This window comes from Struthio camelus, chromosome Z, assembly GCF_040807025.1.
Source record: "Struthio camelus isolate bStrCam1 chromosome Z, bStrCam1.hap1, whole genome shotgun sequence".
NCBI classification, from domain to species: domain Eukaryota; kingdom Metazoa; phylum Chordata; class Aves; order Struthioniformes; family Struthionidae; genus Struthio; species Struthio camelus.
Window position 1 is genome coordinate 82,534,181 of NC_090982.1, and position 15,235 is coordinate 82,549,415.

At 36.0% G+C, this 15,235-nt stretch overlaps 1 protein-coding gene across 2 annotated transcripts in view; it reads left to right on the top strand.

The window, feature by feature from the left end:
* The window catches only part of LOC138064487 (phosphatidylinositol 3-kinase catalytic subunit type 3), a 77,423-nt gene that overhangs the window by 25,890 nt on the left and 36,298 nt on the right, over positions 1 to 15,235 (top strand). The window contains exons 9-19 of one of the 2 annotated variants that reach the window (XM_068927330.1): positions 484 to 576; positions 1,415 to 1,600; positions 2,905 to 3,059; positions 4,307 to 4,394; positions 5,396 to 5,463; positions 9,808 to 9,913; positions 10,748 to 10,864; positions 12,693 to 12,824; positions 13,932 to 14,060; positions 14,380 to 14,449; positions 15,111 to 15,175. In XM_068927330.1, the coding sequence (XP_068783431.1) occupies positions 484 to 576; positions 1,415 to 1,600; positions 2,905 to 3,059; positions 4,307 to 4,394; positions 5,396 to 5,463; positions 9,808 to 9,913; positions 10,748 to 10,864; positions 12,693 to 12,824; positions 13,932 to 14,060; positions 14,380 to 14,449; positions 15,111 to 15,175 (1,209 nt within the window). The remainder of the gene's footprint in view (positions 1 to 483; positions 577 to 1,414; positions 1,601 to 2,904; positions 3,060 to 4,306; positions 4,395 to 5,395; positions 5,464 to 9,807; positions 9,914 to 10,747; positions 10,865 to 12,692; positions 12,825 to 13,931; positions 14,061 to 14,379; positions 14,450 to 15,110; positions 15,176 to 15,235) is intronic. The other variant, XM_068927331.1, reaches the window with a different exon arrangement.

The window sequence follows — 15,235 nt, forward strand, 5'->3', positions numbered from 1 at the left end:
TACAGTTCTTTTAGAAACTTTTTGATATTAATGTATTGATGACAATTTGAAGAAAATAACAGTTCATCTCAGCTCAAAGGAAATTGTTAATTAAAGAATGTCATTAAGTGTTTTCTCACTTGAAGTGGTTAGTTAAATGTGGCCCAACTCAGAGATAACCAGAAGGTACTTGCTCATTTTTACAAAATAAGTTAATTATATTGCTGCAGTTTCGGGGGCGATAAGAATGCGTACTGTGCGCACGCTGTCACATTGGCATTACTGGTAGTCTTAGAAGTGTATACGAATGTTTGCCTACACTGCCAGTTCAGTCAACCTCAACTGAGGAGCATCACTGTGATAGCTTGAGAGAAGTATATGGTGTTGGAAGGCCCTTTTCTAACTGTTTTTCTGTGTTGTCAGTATTGTGCTTCTTCACACTATGCTTTGTTAACTTCATGATTATGCCTGTTCATGTTCACTTTCTGACTATGTTTTTAATAGATCATAGTGAGTTATCCACCAACAAAGCAGCTAACGTATGAGGAACAGGATCTAGTTTGGAAATTCAGATACTACCTTACTAATCAGGAGAAGGTAAGTTGAATCACTTCCCAGCGATGTAGTAATGCAAGAAGTGTTGCCTCCTGTTTCATTTGGCACTGATTTTTGTATCTCTGCAAGGACAGAACGTGATAGAGCTCCAATGTTTTGCACGCTAATCAAAATTCTTTTAACTCTTTGTACAATTTTATTGATTCACAATTAGTGACTTTTTTCCTTGCAAATCATACTAACAGGCTATTCTTGCAGCAGTCTTCCTACAAACCCTGAGCTACCGCTTAAAATTCTAGTGTTTCCAGTTTCATTCAGCAGAGAAAAATGATTAAAAAGTAATTCTTTCATCCCGTTTAGACAAAGGTTTGCAAGGTAAAATTTGCACTTCTAACTGAAATTTCAGATTATGTTACAATCAAGCAGTGACAGGCTATGGTTCCCTTGTCTTTCCCCTATCCCAAGTTCAGTGAATGTTATTAAATTCACGGTGGCATGCTTAAGTTAATTATCTAATTGACTGCACAGTTGGAAATGGATGAGAGGTTTAACTTCCACTAACTCAGCTTCCTATAGGTCAGCCATGGCGGTAAGTGTTTACGGTATGATACTGCAGTTCAAATACTTTGAAATAAAACATCAGCTTTGTGACACTGAATGTGATTTTTCTCAATAGTAAGCAATTTTTGCTTGTTGTTGTTGTTTGTGCTGTTTAGCTTTTCTAGAGTGATGTGATTTATGTCAGTAGTATTCTAGGGTCTATGCTTATGTAAATATAGCTTGAATCTGGTTTTGCATTGACTTGAAACATTAGTTTCTTAAATAAATCTATTGTTGATCCTGGTTTTTCATTGATGAATTGTCCAATCTCTGTTTTTAGGCTTTGACAAAATTCTTAAAATGTGTCAACTGGGACCTACCACAGGAGGCAAAGCAGGCACTGGAGCTACTGGGGAAATGGAAGCCCATGGATGTGGAAGACTCTCTAGAACTTCTGTCATCTCACTTCACTAATCCAACAGTTCGGCGATACGCCGTCGCTCGGCTTCAGCAGGCTGACGATGAGGTATTCATTGTTCTGTGAGTGCCTGTGAAAGTCAGCTAATGTTAGGGCTTGGAGCACAAAATTTTTCTAGTTTTATTGAGTACTTTAAATGTTTGCTACTTCTTAAGGCATTTAAGTGAATGTAATTGTAACAGCAAACTCTTTAAAAAAAAAAAAAAAAAAAAAAAAACCACACACACACAAACACGCACAAAGTGTTCTGCTGTTTACTAAAAGCTCTTTGCTTTATGGAGCAAAGTCTTCCCGATATAATGTGGCATTCAGTGATAGTTGGCTTTTGCCAAAAAAAAAAAAAAAAAAAAAAAAAAGGTTAAATGACCATATATTCTCCCCACAAACCATTGATAAATTTTGAATAGTCTACCAAAAGTTTCCATAAAACTTGCCTGATAAATTTTAGTAGTATATTATTATACTATTTTTCCACAGATGCTTCTCTACTCACTTTCTTTAACAAATAAGATATCTCTAATGCTGTACTGATTAGGATATGATGAGCTGTGATTTGCAAATGGAGCCCACTTTAATAAACTAATCCATAAGTTTTAATTATTCATCTATTTTGTTTTATTTTGACAGTAAAAAATAAATACTAGGAACATATCTCTAACTCTTCAATCACTAGGGATTAAAATAGGGAATATAAACATCTCTAATTTTAGCAAGCCTTTTTCAGTTGCCAAGGTGATATTGCTTTGATGTAAATGTACCTTTTGCAAGATACTTGAAGGCAACTAAACTAGCCAAGTTGAATAGCAGAGGGAGCATGTTCATTAAAAATGGCAAATGATCACAATCTTACTTTGCAGTCTCAGATCAGATATTGGGATTTATTACCAGGGATCAAAAGAAATATATGATGGTGCATAAAAGAAGAGGAGAGAATCTGAATTCCTGGTATCCTTGTTCAGATTTTGTGCTTGAACTGCATTCTGAGAAGTCACAAACTGAATAGTTTAGTTTATGGGCGCTGGAAGCAAGTAGAGCAGCTTAACTAAAGAGCATTCTAAAGGAGTAATTGCACTGAAATATATACTAAATTAGCACTTACACCATTTCAGTAATGAAGAGTTACTGATGTGAGAAATGAATATCTTCTGTGAGTCAAACTTCATCCTAGACTAGTTTTTCAATTGCAGATAGCTTGCTAGTGAGTCCCTACTTTCTACTTCCTTACGGATCGCTCGGAGTTACTCTGCAGAGAGAAGAGTTCTGAAAAGATGTGAATCCTAAGCAGCTTGGACTGACTTCTCAATTTCTTTTCTTTTTCTTTTTTTTTTTTTTTTTTCTTCTTCCTCCCTGAGGATTTGCTGATGTACCTGTTGCAGCTAGTCCAGGCATTGAAATACGAAAACTTTGATGACATAAAGAATGGACTGGAACCCAGCAAGAGGGACAGTCAAGGTTCAATGTCTGAGAGCATGACAACATCTGGAGCTAGTGGTGCAGAAATAGACAGGTAAAGAGTTACAATTTTAGGTGGAAAAGCAGTAACAGATAATGTCATTAGCCCTCAAATTCTTTTTCCCTTGTAGGGATTATTGCATATTTGATGCTGAGTTTCATAATCTTGAGCAGTGATGAAAAAAATACTTAACCTCTGAGCTTTCACAGCATATATTTTCCCAGTACAGATAGTTCACAAGACTCTTAACGTTCCAAATCTTAAAGTCGTGGCCTTTGGCCTAATTGTGTCAAAAGGCGACAACCTTTGGAAGAGCAATGGCGTTGCTTCCTTCTGTCCTTGCAATATAGAGGATGTCCTCAATGAAGCTATTAGATGAATTTGGATTCTCATATAAGAATCTGGATCTGAGAGTCTTGATCATTCTGAACTGGGAAGAAATTTCTTCCTGCTGTTTCAGAGGAAGATAGTCCTGTGAGTGTAGAGGAACCAGGGAGTGCACTACTTATTTCCTGCAGGAATCCAAAAGAAAGCCTGAAACATCTGATTAATGCGGTATTGAGTAAGGCGCAAACAAACTTGATTAACAGAATGCTCTGTTCAAACTCCTAGGGAATATTTAATACAGATTTCCAAGGCTTCTAATCTTAAGCTTCAGTATCTAAACGCTTATGTCACTAGTATATGCTCTTCATATTACAAGTGTACCGCTCCGCATTGATCCTACTGCAGAGTAGATGTCTTTTGATGTTTTTTGAGGCTGTAGTGCCACTCAGACATTAGTAGAGTTGTTTGATTGCTTCCTTTCAGGTAAACTTAACTATGTGAGATTTTTGCCTAGCAAGCATTGAGTTTGTCTAATCTGTTATATGTGGTTGCGTTCCAAAACTTGAGTACTTGCAGGTGTTGTATATTAGCAATATCCTCATAAAACAGTATTTTTAAAAACTTAACATTGAACGTTTAGATTTGCTAAACTTCTGTGTGTATCTGCTTGTTTTTGACAAAAGCTGAAAGCAAAATATTAAGTTCAATGTGAGTGAGTGTTGTTCACAGCCATAAACAAAGTGTCGTTATCCGGGCAATACAAACAAATGATTTTTCCTGTCATCCAGAGAGGAGCCACAGCTTTCGTAGCTGCTGTTCGTGCAGTTTGTTGTGAAATGGGGATGCGATGCTTTCTTTGAAGATACTTCTCTTAGTTTTCTGAATTTAATATGCCGTGGAAGTGAAACGCACTGCTATTTTTGCCACCGAAGCAAGAATTTTGCATTATGTTATTATATGTTCTTTATTTGTAGTTCCCAGATCATGAGTCCTATTCCTCCTGTTTCTTCACCACCTCTTACTTCTAAGACAAAGGAGCTTGCAGACAATGAAAACCTTGACGTAAGTCAAACACTTTATTACCTTGAGGCATATCAAAACAGAAACTTAACACAAACTATATTCATGGTATTTAAGGTTTTTTTTTTTTTAATAGTGAACTAGTGCTGTTTTTTCCCTTTTTGTTTGTGCATATTTGAATCTTCCTACTCTGTCCTGCTGAATACTTTGAAAGAAAGCACTCTAAGAGTATAAATTAATAGTTGCATGTAGCTGAGGTATTTTAAGGCAAAGATTTGTGTGGAAAACAGTTGTCCAACTGTATTAATCTTTGCAGTCTGTTCTTCCGGAAGCCTGATTCTTTGGCATATGTCTCATATCTTTGTGGACCTAAGTGACACTGATTTACAGCTGTCAAGGATTTTACTTTTCTTCTTTTAGTAGAAATTGGGTAATAAAAGTGAGACTGGAGAGAGGAAAAGATGAGGTAAAGGCAGACTGGGAATTTGATTTTGATCTGATGTGCAGTTAGTTGGTCCTTAATCCCTTACCTGTTGCGGGTCTTTCTTTTTGGGTCTCAATACTATGTAGAAAATAAACCTCAGATGGAGCATATTAGTAATAATACTTGTTTGTGTTAAGATGTAGAACATCTTAACAGTATTCAGATCTTCTGGATGCAGGAAGGGGTAGCAGATCCCTCCCAGGGTTGAGTCATACACTTGGCTGATAATTGTGTAGAAGGAAACTGTAACATGTTATAGATTGTCGTTTTACAATAAAGGTTTATAGTTAGAAATTATTATGTACTTCTGCTGTGTTTGTAAATATATTACTGTAGAGGCAGACTTTATCTGTAGGGTTGCTGCTGTATTTGTTTGGAATAATATTAAAAAGAGCATTCCTTAAAGTTAGGTCAGATTAGATTCAGACTTTAAAAGGAAATGAATTTCCTAAAACTCTTTGCGGTTTGAGGTTTTTTTTCCCCCCCTTTATTTTATATCTCTCTCAAGTGCTCAGAATTCTTATGTAACTTAATTTTGTTTTTCTTAACCCCCTTCCAGCAAGACCTTTGCACTTTCTTGATTTCACGAGCATGCAAAAATTCCACGTTGGCAAACTACTTATACTGGTATGTTCACAACTATTTATTGATATTAGATGAATATTAGATGAATGTCTCATTGAAACCAAGGCTATAATGCATCTGAAGGATGCCCAACGAAAGATAAGCTCTTTTTTGAGAACTTGGAAATTTTAATTTCTGGCAAGATGAAGTAATAGGTTTAAAACGATAACACATAGTCAAACAGAGTAATTAGTAAGAGGACACTCACTCTTCGAAGTACACACGTGAACTTTAGCAGTGCATTAATTACACAGTGATCAAAGAGGGAAAAAAAACTCACTATATGGTTTGAGTTGTCATTCAATCAATTTGTGGTGGGGGGAGGAAATGAGTTTGTCTTTTGCTCTGCCTTTTTTTTTTTTTTTTGGTTTGTGTTTTCTCATAATGTTGGCCTACAGTATTAGAGTTAGCATATCAAGAGTATATTTTATGAAGGGTCATAACGCACTCTAAACCTTTTGTGATAATCTGATTTGTTTTTTAGATTCCATTTGTGGCTATGTTATAAGCACAAACAAAGTGTCATTGCAGATATATGTTTTCCTAAGGGAGAGCTTTAGTTGTGAGTAGTTCATTTAGATAGTGAAAAGGTAAGATTACTCTGTTAAGAATCCTGTTTCACTTCTGCTATTTAAGAATTAAGTTAGATGCCTAAACTGATCACCTTCATGCCTTCTTTACTTAATGGAGTAAGAAAACTGGGATGAATACAGCTGTACTCTAGGAAAGTACCTTTCTCTGTTTTTCTTAATATTTATAGACACAACGCAGATGTACACGCATATATATATATATATATATATATATATATATATATAGATGTGCATATGTGCATATGCATACATGCATGTATCTCAGTGGATGTTTCAGGTGCCGTTTACATGGTTAAAATTAAGTCAAATTTATATCCTTTTAGATGCCTCTAATTAAAAAAAGATCATATACTTCAGCATATGCAGGTGTGTTATTAACCATGGATATGCTGTGAACTTGGAATTGGATGTGATATGACAAAATAAACTTACTGTTCTTCAAAAAATTTTATAAAGACTATTAATCTACCCTGAGAGTGGGTCCATTTGTAAATCCATCTTTTCCTGTTTTATTTTTTGATTGCTTTCTCAGTAACTTGAGTTCAAGATATTTAAGTGCATGACTTAACTGTAGTTCCTTATCATGCTTTTTTTTTTTTTTTTTTTTTTTTCTCCCAGTGACCAAAGATAATGTTTGGCTTGAGAATAAAGATACTGTTAAATTTAAATGGTTAAAATAATTGTAGCTGGATGGATGCAGGTAGAAGCCAAATGTTTGACCTTGTGAAATATTCTTCATTAAAGTAAATGTTGCTAGGTTAGTTTATTTCTGTGACATGATGAGCAAAGATGAAGTTGCTGTGTAATGAATTCATTACTTTTTATTAAGGATTTTTCTCACATAGCACATTGATATAAACTATGTGCTTATGTTTTGGCATCATCTCAATCATTCAGTCTACAGAAAGTTTGAAAGTATCTATAATTCTAAAGTTTTTGTCTTCTGACTGCAAAAAAAATCAGTCAATTCATTCTTTGTTTTCTTTCCAGACATCTCAATTTCTCAGTGACAAAATACAAATGTTGCAAGCTCCTGTTAGAGCTAACGTAGCCATAAATCCTCTTGGCTGCTGATCAATTGCTTGTTTCAACTATCCAGACACAGCATGCACCTGAAATAATCAATGGAAAAAGTACAGTGACCCTTGAAAATCAAACCTTATTCACTTACCAGTCTAAATATATCCTAACCTTATAATTTCACAGTGCCTACAGAAGTTAGTACAATGGCTTTTTTCCTCTATCTCCTCTTTGGATATATGAGATGCTTCCTAAACTATGAAGCATCTTCCGTGCTCCTTGTTTCAAAATAGGTTGGAAGAACTGTCTAAAGTCTTTGTTTTGTTTTTTTTTTTAATGAATAAAGATGAAAATGAGAGGCTGTAATTCATTACTTGCTGTTTTCCTTGAACTTCTGGTGCATAGACTGTGCAAATACACGCTTTTAGTTTTTTATACTTACTACTGCAATGTAATGTGTCATTTTAGCTAGGCAATAATGTAGCACAATTAATCAGTAAAGTTTCAGAGGTAAACTCTAGTTGCAGATTTCATTGAGATAATAGTACTCATGAAATATGCTTATGCCTTGTTTTAATATGTATTTAATGTGTTGGGTGTATTCTGAAGTGAATTTATTAAAATTTGACATGCACAAAGTTGAATGTTTTAACTAGTTTGAGTAGAGTTCTTAGGTCAATATGAAAAATAAAATCTAAAATTGTTTATGCAGACAAGACTTAATTATTTGTTTTGAAAGAAACCAAAGTAAGAGTTGAATCTGCCTGGCTATGTATCTATAACACTTCTATGCAGTCCAGAAATGTTCCTCCTGAATTGTCTCTTTTTTAGGGGAGGAAGGAGGATTGGATTGTGGAGAAGGGGATTGTCTTTAACATAAACTGCTGACTAGTGACTTCCTTTTACTTCCCTTCTAAAACTCTGACAGCAGTTTCCGGCTTATAATCTAAAACAGAAATCCAGGATATGTTGGCATATATCTTTTTGCCATATTATTATAGCTGAACTGAAATCAGTGTAAAATTTAATACAGACAACGGAAAAGAAAGTCAGCAAAACTGTCTTGTTTGTTTGATTCATTCTTTTGCTGTCATCGTTGTTGAGCACTTGTGGAACTTTTAGAGTCCAGAAATGCCAGCACTGTGTTTTCGCAGCAAGTCATCTTACCCCTTCAAATACCACCAGTACAGGAGAGCAGACATTTCATTTTTGTCTCTTGACTGCAAATGACAGACCTCTAATCTTGTGCCATAATCAGTCAGCTGGAAAGAGATGCTATCTAAGCACATAAGGGAGGAATAGTTCTAGCTATCGGTGAAAAGTCAGAGTATGTTAATTCTACGTGTAGCCCCAAGTGAATCCAAATGCAGTGTTTGCAAATAGACTGACTTGCTAATTTCTTTTCTGAAAAACAGTAAGGTTGCACTTTTTGTCCTGGACAGAGCTGTGAGATGCCGGGCAACAGAAGGAAGATCGGCATGCAGCTACATTTTGCTTTCTAGTGTTGTGGATAGAAATAAGCGTAAAAGCTTTTCAAACGAGTTTTTATCAACTCATCAAAATGAATTGTCAGTATAACAGTCTTACAAAACTTAAATAAGTCAATTTAAGTGAATCATAATTTTAGAAATGAAAGCTTGTTTCAGGATGTAGACTTTTTAGAACTTCCTTGGGATCAGTGAGATCTTTCCAGATGTGCCAGAATCGCACAGAGGAAGTGTGTGATTTTGCTTTTGCAGGCATACTTAGTTGTATTGCCAGCTTGCAGCCGCTGTATTATGCCTGGACTCTAGAGGGTAGATTAGTGGAAAGCCTGCTCCTCCCTGGCTTGTCCTGTGTGAGTGATGCTACTTCATTTTGAGTGAAAGAGCTCAAACTGCTGTATTCTCTGTATCGAAGTGGGAACTTGGCTGACTGTACGTCAGAGTCCAGTACTCTCTGACCAGGTTCTTCCACACACAGTGTGTGATGTTTAATATAGTAGTTTGTTTTGAAGATATTTGATGTTACACGACATTTTTGATTTACTAGAGTGATACAGCAATATACTGAAATCACAACAGAAGTGTATGCCCTCAGCAATATGTAGCAATTGCAATATACAATTCAATTACAATACAAATGTGGCTGCCTTTACTGCTCTCTATAATATGCTCACTGTCAAGGCGCTAGATGTCCCTCATTGCTAGGGAGGAATATGTGGGTTGAAGCCAGCTCAAGCCTGTTGCTCTCTTTGAAGTTCCTTTGGCAGTTGTTCAGGTTTTATACTCTATGTTGGGCTGAGCCACGTAGGCGCTTCCTCCATGCTAGTCTGGCTAACTCAGGGAGACGTTTACTTTCTTTTGATAAACTCGGGAAGAAACGTTTACTGGAGTTGATCCACTGAACAGATTCAGCTTATTATCTGAAACAAAGATCACCCTCTGGTCCCCTTTGTGCTGAGATAAAGTCAGCTTTTTGCGCAACAGGTGTGATAATGAGTAATACCCTACGTTATTCCTGAGCTTCATGGGTACCTCACCCTTGTCCATCTCCTCTGAGCCTTCTTCCATTGTAGGGGTTTATTGGTCGGTCACACTATGTGATTTTGAAGCCCTCCCTTGTTGTTTGAGGTAGATTGAAGTGAAGACTGACTTTATTTGTAGCTCCAGAGCTATAGTAGAGGGCTGCTGTTTCACTCAGAAATTACATAGCACAGGGGTACGGCATAACTTGGATTGGTTTTATGTTGCAGGTATGTAATAGTGGAGTGTGAAGACCAAGATACTCAGCAGAGGGACCCAAAGACTCATGAAATGTACTTAAACGTGATGAGAAGATTTAGTCAGGCTTTGCTAAAGGTAATCCCCCTATGGAAGGAAAGATTAAATGATTTGGGATAGTCATCCTTCAGAAAGGCACAAATGCCTAGAAGCAGGACAGTCGTGCATTAAAATCTAAAAAGCTCTTAATTGTCCTTGAATATTCACTGTGGTAAAACAATGACTTTACTGAAAAATGCAAAGAACAGTTTTTGAGGACTTTATTTTATCGCTTGTTCTCATGAGTAACACATTCTAAAATCTTCTACCTTTTGTGATAAGTCTATTTTATTAAGTGTTTCTTTATTGGAAGTACACAAACTTGCAAAGTGCAAGCCTTTCAAATTCAGAAACAGTAGAAACGGTGTTGTTCTGTATATCAGCAGCAGAGGGTGCTGGAGCAGTGGGGAAGAAAGCAGAAACAAAAATCTTCCAAGCTACAGCCTATAATTTTTAGCACATGTGCAGTCTTTTCTGATTTTAGTGTATCTCACACGTTATATTTAATTCCTATTTTGGGAACGTTATTCAAATATCTCTAACTCTTAGGATACATAAGAATATTCTGTGTGCTGTCAGGCTTATCCTTACTAACTTATTTTGACTGTACGAGTAAGCTGTCTTGACTGTCACGCATGGATGTTCACGACTAATTATTATTCATACAAATTGAAGTGCGCTGTTAGGTCAGATAATTGTTTGCTAGGTGCAGTGATTCTTATTGTGTTTTACAGAAGATATCTTTTGAATTGAAAGGAAATTGATCTTTAAGCACTTTTTTTAAAAGCCCATAGGTCTAGGATTAAAGGAACAAATTCCAAGTAAAATAATTATGGAACAAAGAACTAATTTTGTTTCTTTTAATTCACTTAGGGTGATAAATCTGTCAGGGTTATGCGCTCATTGTTGGCAGCCCAGCAGACGTTTGTAGATCGGCTGGTTCATCTAATGAAAGCAGTACAGCGTGAAAGTGGGAATCGTAAGAAAAAGGTAAGCAAGAGATTAGAAAACTTATCTCTGGCTAGAATTTGAGGACAGGAATACTAACTTTTCACTAAAAATTTTTGGCACTGAGATATTGCTAAATGTCCATCTCTCCTCTATTAATTTTAGCTGGTATTAAACTTAGGAGAGGATTAGATAGCTTGAAGTGCCTACTACGTGTTCTGAAAGTTGGTACAAGAACAGGGAGATGAGGCCCTCTGTCTACTGATACCATTGAGAGTAAAAGCACATAGAGATTGGCACTTTAATATACTGTATTTGGTGAGCCTGCGACTGAGGGACAGCATGAGCTGCCTAATCCACGTAGATATCTGTCTGACTCATCTGCACAGTGCTATCTCTTGCGCAAACTAAAGGCCAGGTAAAAGAGATAAATGTTATAGGGTTTGGGCTTAGGAGAAACACCTTAGGACGTTTTGGCAAATGGAAGATATAGAAAACGTGGAAGAGGTGATGATATGTCAATGAGATGTTATAGGGGATGTGGGAAGTGAGCAGAGGTTATTGTGGTGTGAGAATTATGCAAGAATAGATAAATTCCATGAAACAAGGTTTCATTTGTTCAAGAGTCGCAAAACTATTCTTTTATGGGACAGGGTGGGTGTTGTTGAAAGGTATCTGTTGCATCTCAAAGAATAAGCTTTCCATCCTAGATGTGTTTTTAAGATGCTTTGTCCCGACCTAAGATATTTTAAGAGTGTACTTGACAAACGCTGGTATAAGGAGAAAGCAGAGATTTCTATTCAGGCGTTTTCTTTTTCTCTGTACAACACATAGCAGTATTTTTTAAACATTGCTTTTCAATGTAATATCAATTTCAATCACCTTCATCTTTAAATCTGTGAGGTACATTTTTGCAGGGAAATAGAACACTTGTGCTTTGTATAAGGCTTATGAATTTTTATGAATGTTATGCATAAAGGTGTAATCACTAAAAGAAAATGATCATATTCTTAGAGGATTTTTTTTAAATCCGTAAGAATGTATTTCCTGCTTGTAGCATTCTGTCAGATGCACTTTTATAATTGCCAAGACGTTTTTGTGAAACTAAGAAGCACGGGGCTTTGGTTTTGGATTAAAATCAAGCTAGTAGCAATTAACCATTGTTAAGTACTCCCGGTAGCATTGGGCTACCTTGCTGTGTCTCTGTGTTTATACTTGCTTTATTCAGTAGGAGAAAAGACTCGACACTTTTGCCTGTGTGACCTTTATGTAGGACACCATGTGTAAAGTACCAGGAAAATTGCCTGGAATTGAACTTCTGATATTGAATTTCTGGTATCTACGGATATAGGAATGTAGAGCAAGCTCTGAAATCAGATCTATGCAAACTATTGGCAATGTGATTCATTGGTGACAGAGAATCTCCTTGAATTCAGGGATTCACAGGATCTGACCTGATGACTTGAAACAAGTTTCTAAAATAGAGCTAGTATTGATACTGGTATAGAAAATAAACCATCTTGCTACTCTTGCAAGCAATCTAAAAATAAATTTTTGTAAGACTATTGTGTCTCACACTTACAGAATGGCTCAACCAGATTTAGACTGGATGGAGTCTAAAGGATAGAATAATTTGAATAAGCAAGGATAAGTCCTTGCTTATTCAAATTATTGCAAATGGAGAATTTTTATTTTGTTGGACTTCAAGGGTGAGACCTTATGGTTCTTCGGAAGAGTAAAGAGCAGAATAAATGGAATATTTCTTAATTACTCATATATATTCTTTGTTAAAATACTTTTTAAATTTTTCATATGTACTTTCTGTTCTTTTAAAAAACAAGTTCGTGTTTTGTTTTGTTTTTTATTTCAGAATGAGAGGCTACAGGCATTGTTAGCAGATAATGAAAAGATGAACTTAGCAGATATGGAACTCATTCCACTTCCACTGGAACCTCAGGTGAAAATTAAAGGGATAATCCCTGAAAAAGCCACACTCTTCAAGGTAAATAAGATCTTCTGAATAGTTGAAATATAACCCAATCTCATGAGCACCAAGCTTAGAAGCAGCAGCTGGCAGATTTCAAGCTGAAGGCGGACATGGTGGAGGCAAAATCTAACTGAAAACTGCCCTTATAGGGGTTAAATAGCCCATCAGAAAGACTGCTCTTTTTCTTTTGTGAATTTCTATGTTTTCCAGTTAAAGTGCAATTTCAAAGCAGTGTTTTCGGCTTTTGTAAGGTCGATGAAGTGTATAGATTGTCTGTATTCTGCTTTTGAAAAGATAAGTTTTTATGTGCAAATGTTTATTAGCAAAGTTGGTTCCCAAGGTGGAGACTTTTTGTTTTTTGAGAGAAGTGACTTGGTCAGTGCCAATATATGAAATTATTGAGGTAGGTAATTGATCCCCTTTGATCTATTTTATACAGCAAAACTGCAAACAATTAAATTAGCTTTCCCAAGCAACAATGTGGAAAGACATTCTTGCTTTTACTAAGTAGATTAAGAAAACAAAGAATTGCTTGAGATGTCTTGCCCCTAGCATTTCTTTGTTGTCTCTCTGTTCTGGTCAGTTTAGATTTGTTTTGTTCTGACCTTTTGCATAGCGCTTCTATGTTGATTTGAATAACATGCATGCAAACAAAATTTCCATGCTCCTTTCTTTTCCTCTGCTGCTGGGAAAACTTCCTGCATTTATTTTGTTTTGTCTCCCCCCTCCCCCCCCCCCCCCCCCCCCAGTATTGGAAAGCCTGAAGACTTTTCAAAAACATGCCTAGATCATACTTTCAATGATTAGAAATGGGATATTCCGAGTCCGAGGTAGTAGGTAACTGATTCAGAAAATTTGTAGAATCAGTTATCTTCTGCCAAACTTAAGGAACATTAAGGAACTCCTGTTCCTTCGTGCCATGCCGTAGGTAACCAAATAGGACTGTTCCGTATCTTTTTGTAACTGAATTTGATATCTGAAGCCCATTATCTGCTACTTAATTCACTTTTAATTAACAGTACTGTAAAAAAGGGAATTTTTTGTTTGAGGATTCCAGTGTAGCAGGAGGTGAATGTCAACATTGCTATGAACAAATTTAGTGGAGTACGTTTCCTTTTCCAGAGTGCCTTAATGCCTGCTCAGTTATTCTTCAAGACAGAAGATGGAGGCAAATATCCTGTAATATTTAAGCATGGTGATGATTTACGTCAAGATCAACTTATACTCCAGATTATTTCACTCATGGATAAGGTGAGGATGACTGATGTCCTTATTTCTCTTAAGTTTTTGATTCTCCTTGTGAAGAGCAAGAATCGGAAAAACTATTAATGCAACTTAATTCAGTTTCGCAGTTGTTGCTAATACATTCCATAGTTTTCAGATCTCTCAAATGACTTACTCTTTTTTTTTTTTTCTCTTTAGATATAGGCAAAGATCTTCTATAGATAAGAAAGATTGGCAAAGTGATTTTTGCTCATCACTGATTTGGATGAAGAGCAATGGAGATGAATCCGATTATAGGAAAATTAGCTTTTTTTTTGTTGTACTCATATTTATATTTCCTTTCCAGCTATTAAGAAAGGAGAATCTGGATTTGAAGCTGACGCCTTATAAAGTACTGGCGACTAGTACAAAACACGGTACGAGTACCTTTGTCTTTTTTTTTTTTTTTAAAAAGACAATAACAGGAGTAATTTTCTTCTCCATCTGTTCATAGATTGTCATGATACAGTGTTTGCATAAGAGAGATTTTGCTCATACAACGTTCCAAAGATTTCAGATGTTTAAAATCTTGTTTCAGTCTAAATCTTGTAGAAATAAAGAATTTGACTACAGTATTCCATAGGAGACTCAAGTGTCTTTATAAAAGAAACCAGATCTATGTTTTGAAATGGTCAATAGAATAGGTACAGCATTATCTTTGCTTACTACGTTGCAGTGTAATCTTGGGGAAATAATATTTAGTACTCATATTTATCAATTTCTCCATTAAATGGAGGAGGAAAAATACTTAGCTGCATTTTTTAAATACATTGTGGTAATAGGTAAATATTTAAAAGACCGCTGATTATTTTCCACTGTTCAGGAATACTTGTAACACACAGACCTTTTGTTAACTAATTTAGAATCATGAAAAGCAGTTTTAAAATTCACTGAAGGCTGAAAATTGGCCCAAAAAAAAAAAAGTTCTCTCTGATGAGAAGCAGTTAAGTGAAAATGTACATGAGTGTTACCCTTCAATAAAATACACAGCAGTTTGTTTTGTGCATTGGGGAATTTGTTGGTTGTTTTCCATCACAGGTTTCATGCAGTTTATTCAGTCAGTCCCGGTTGCAGAAGTTCTTGCTACTGAAGAAAGTATACAGGTATGTATTGTGGGGCTTCTGAGTCTTCCGCTCATTAGAGCGTTTACTTCAGATCTCATG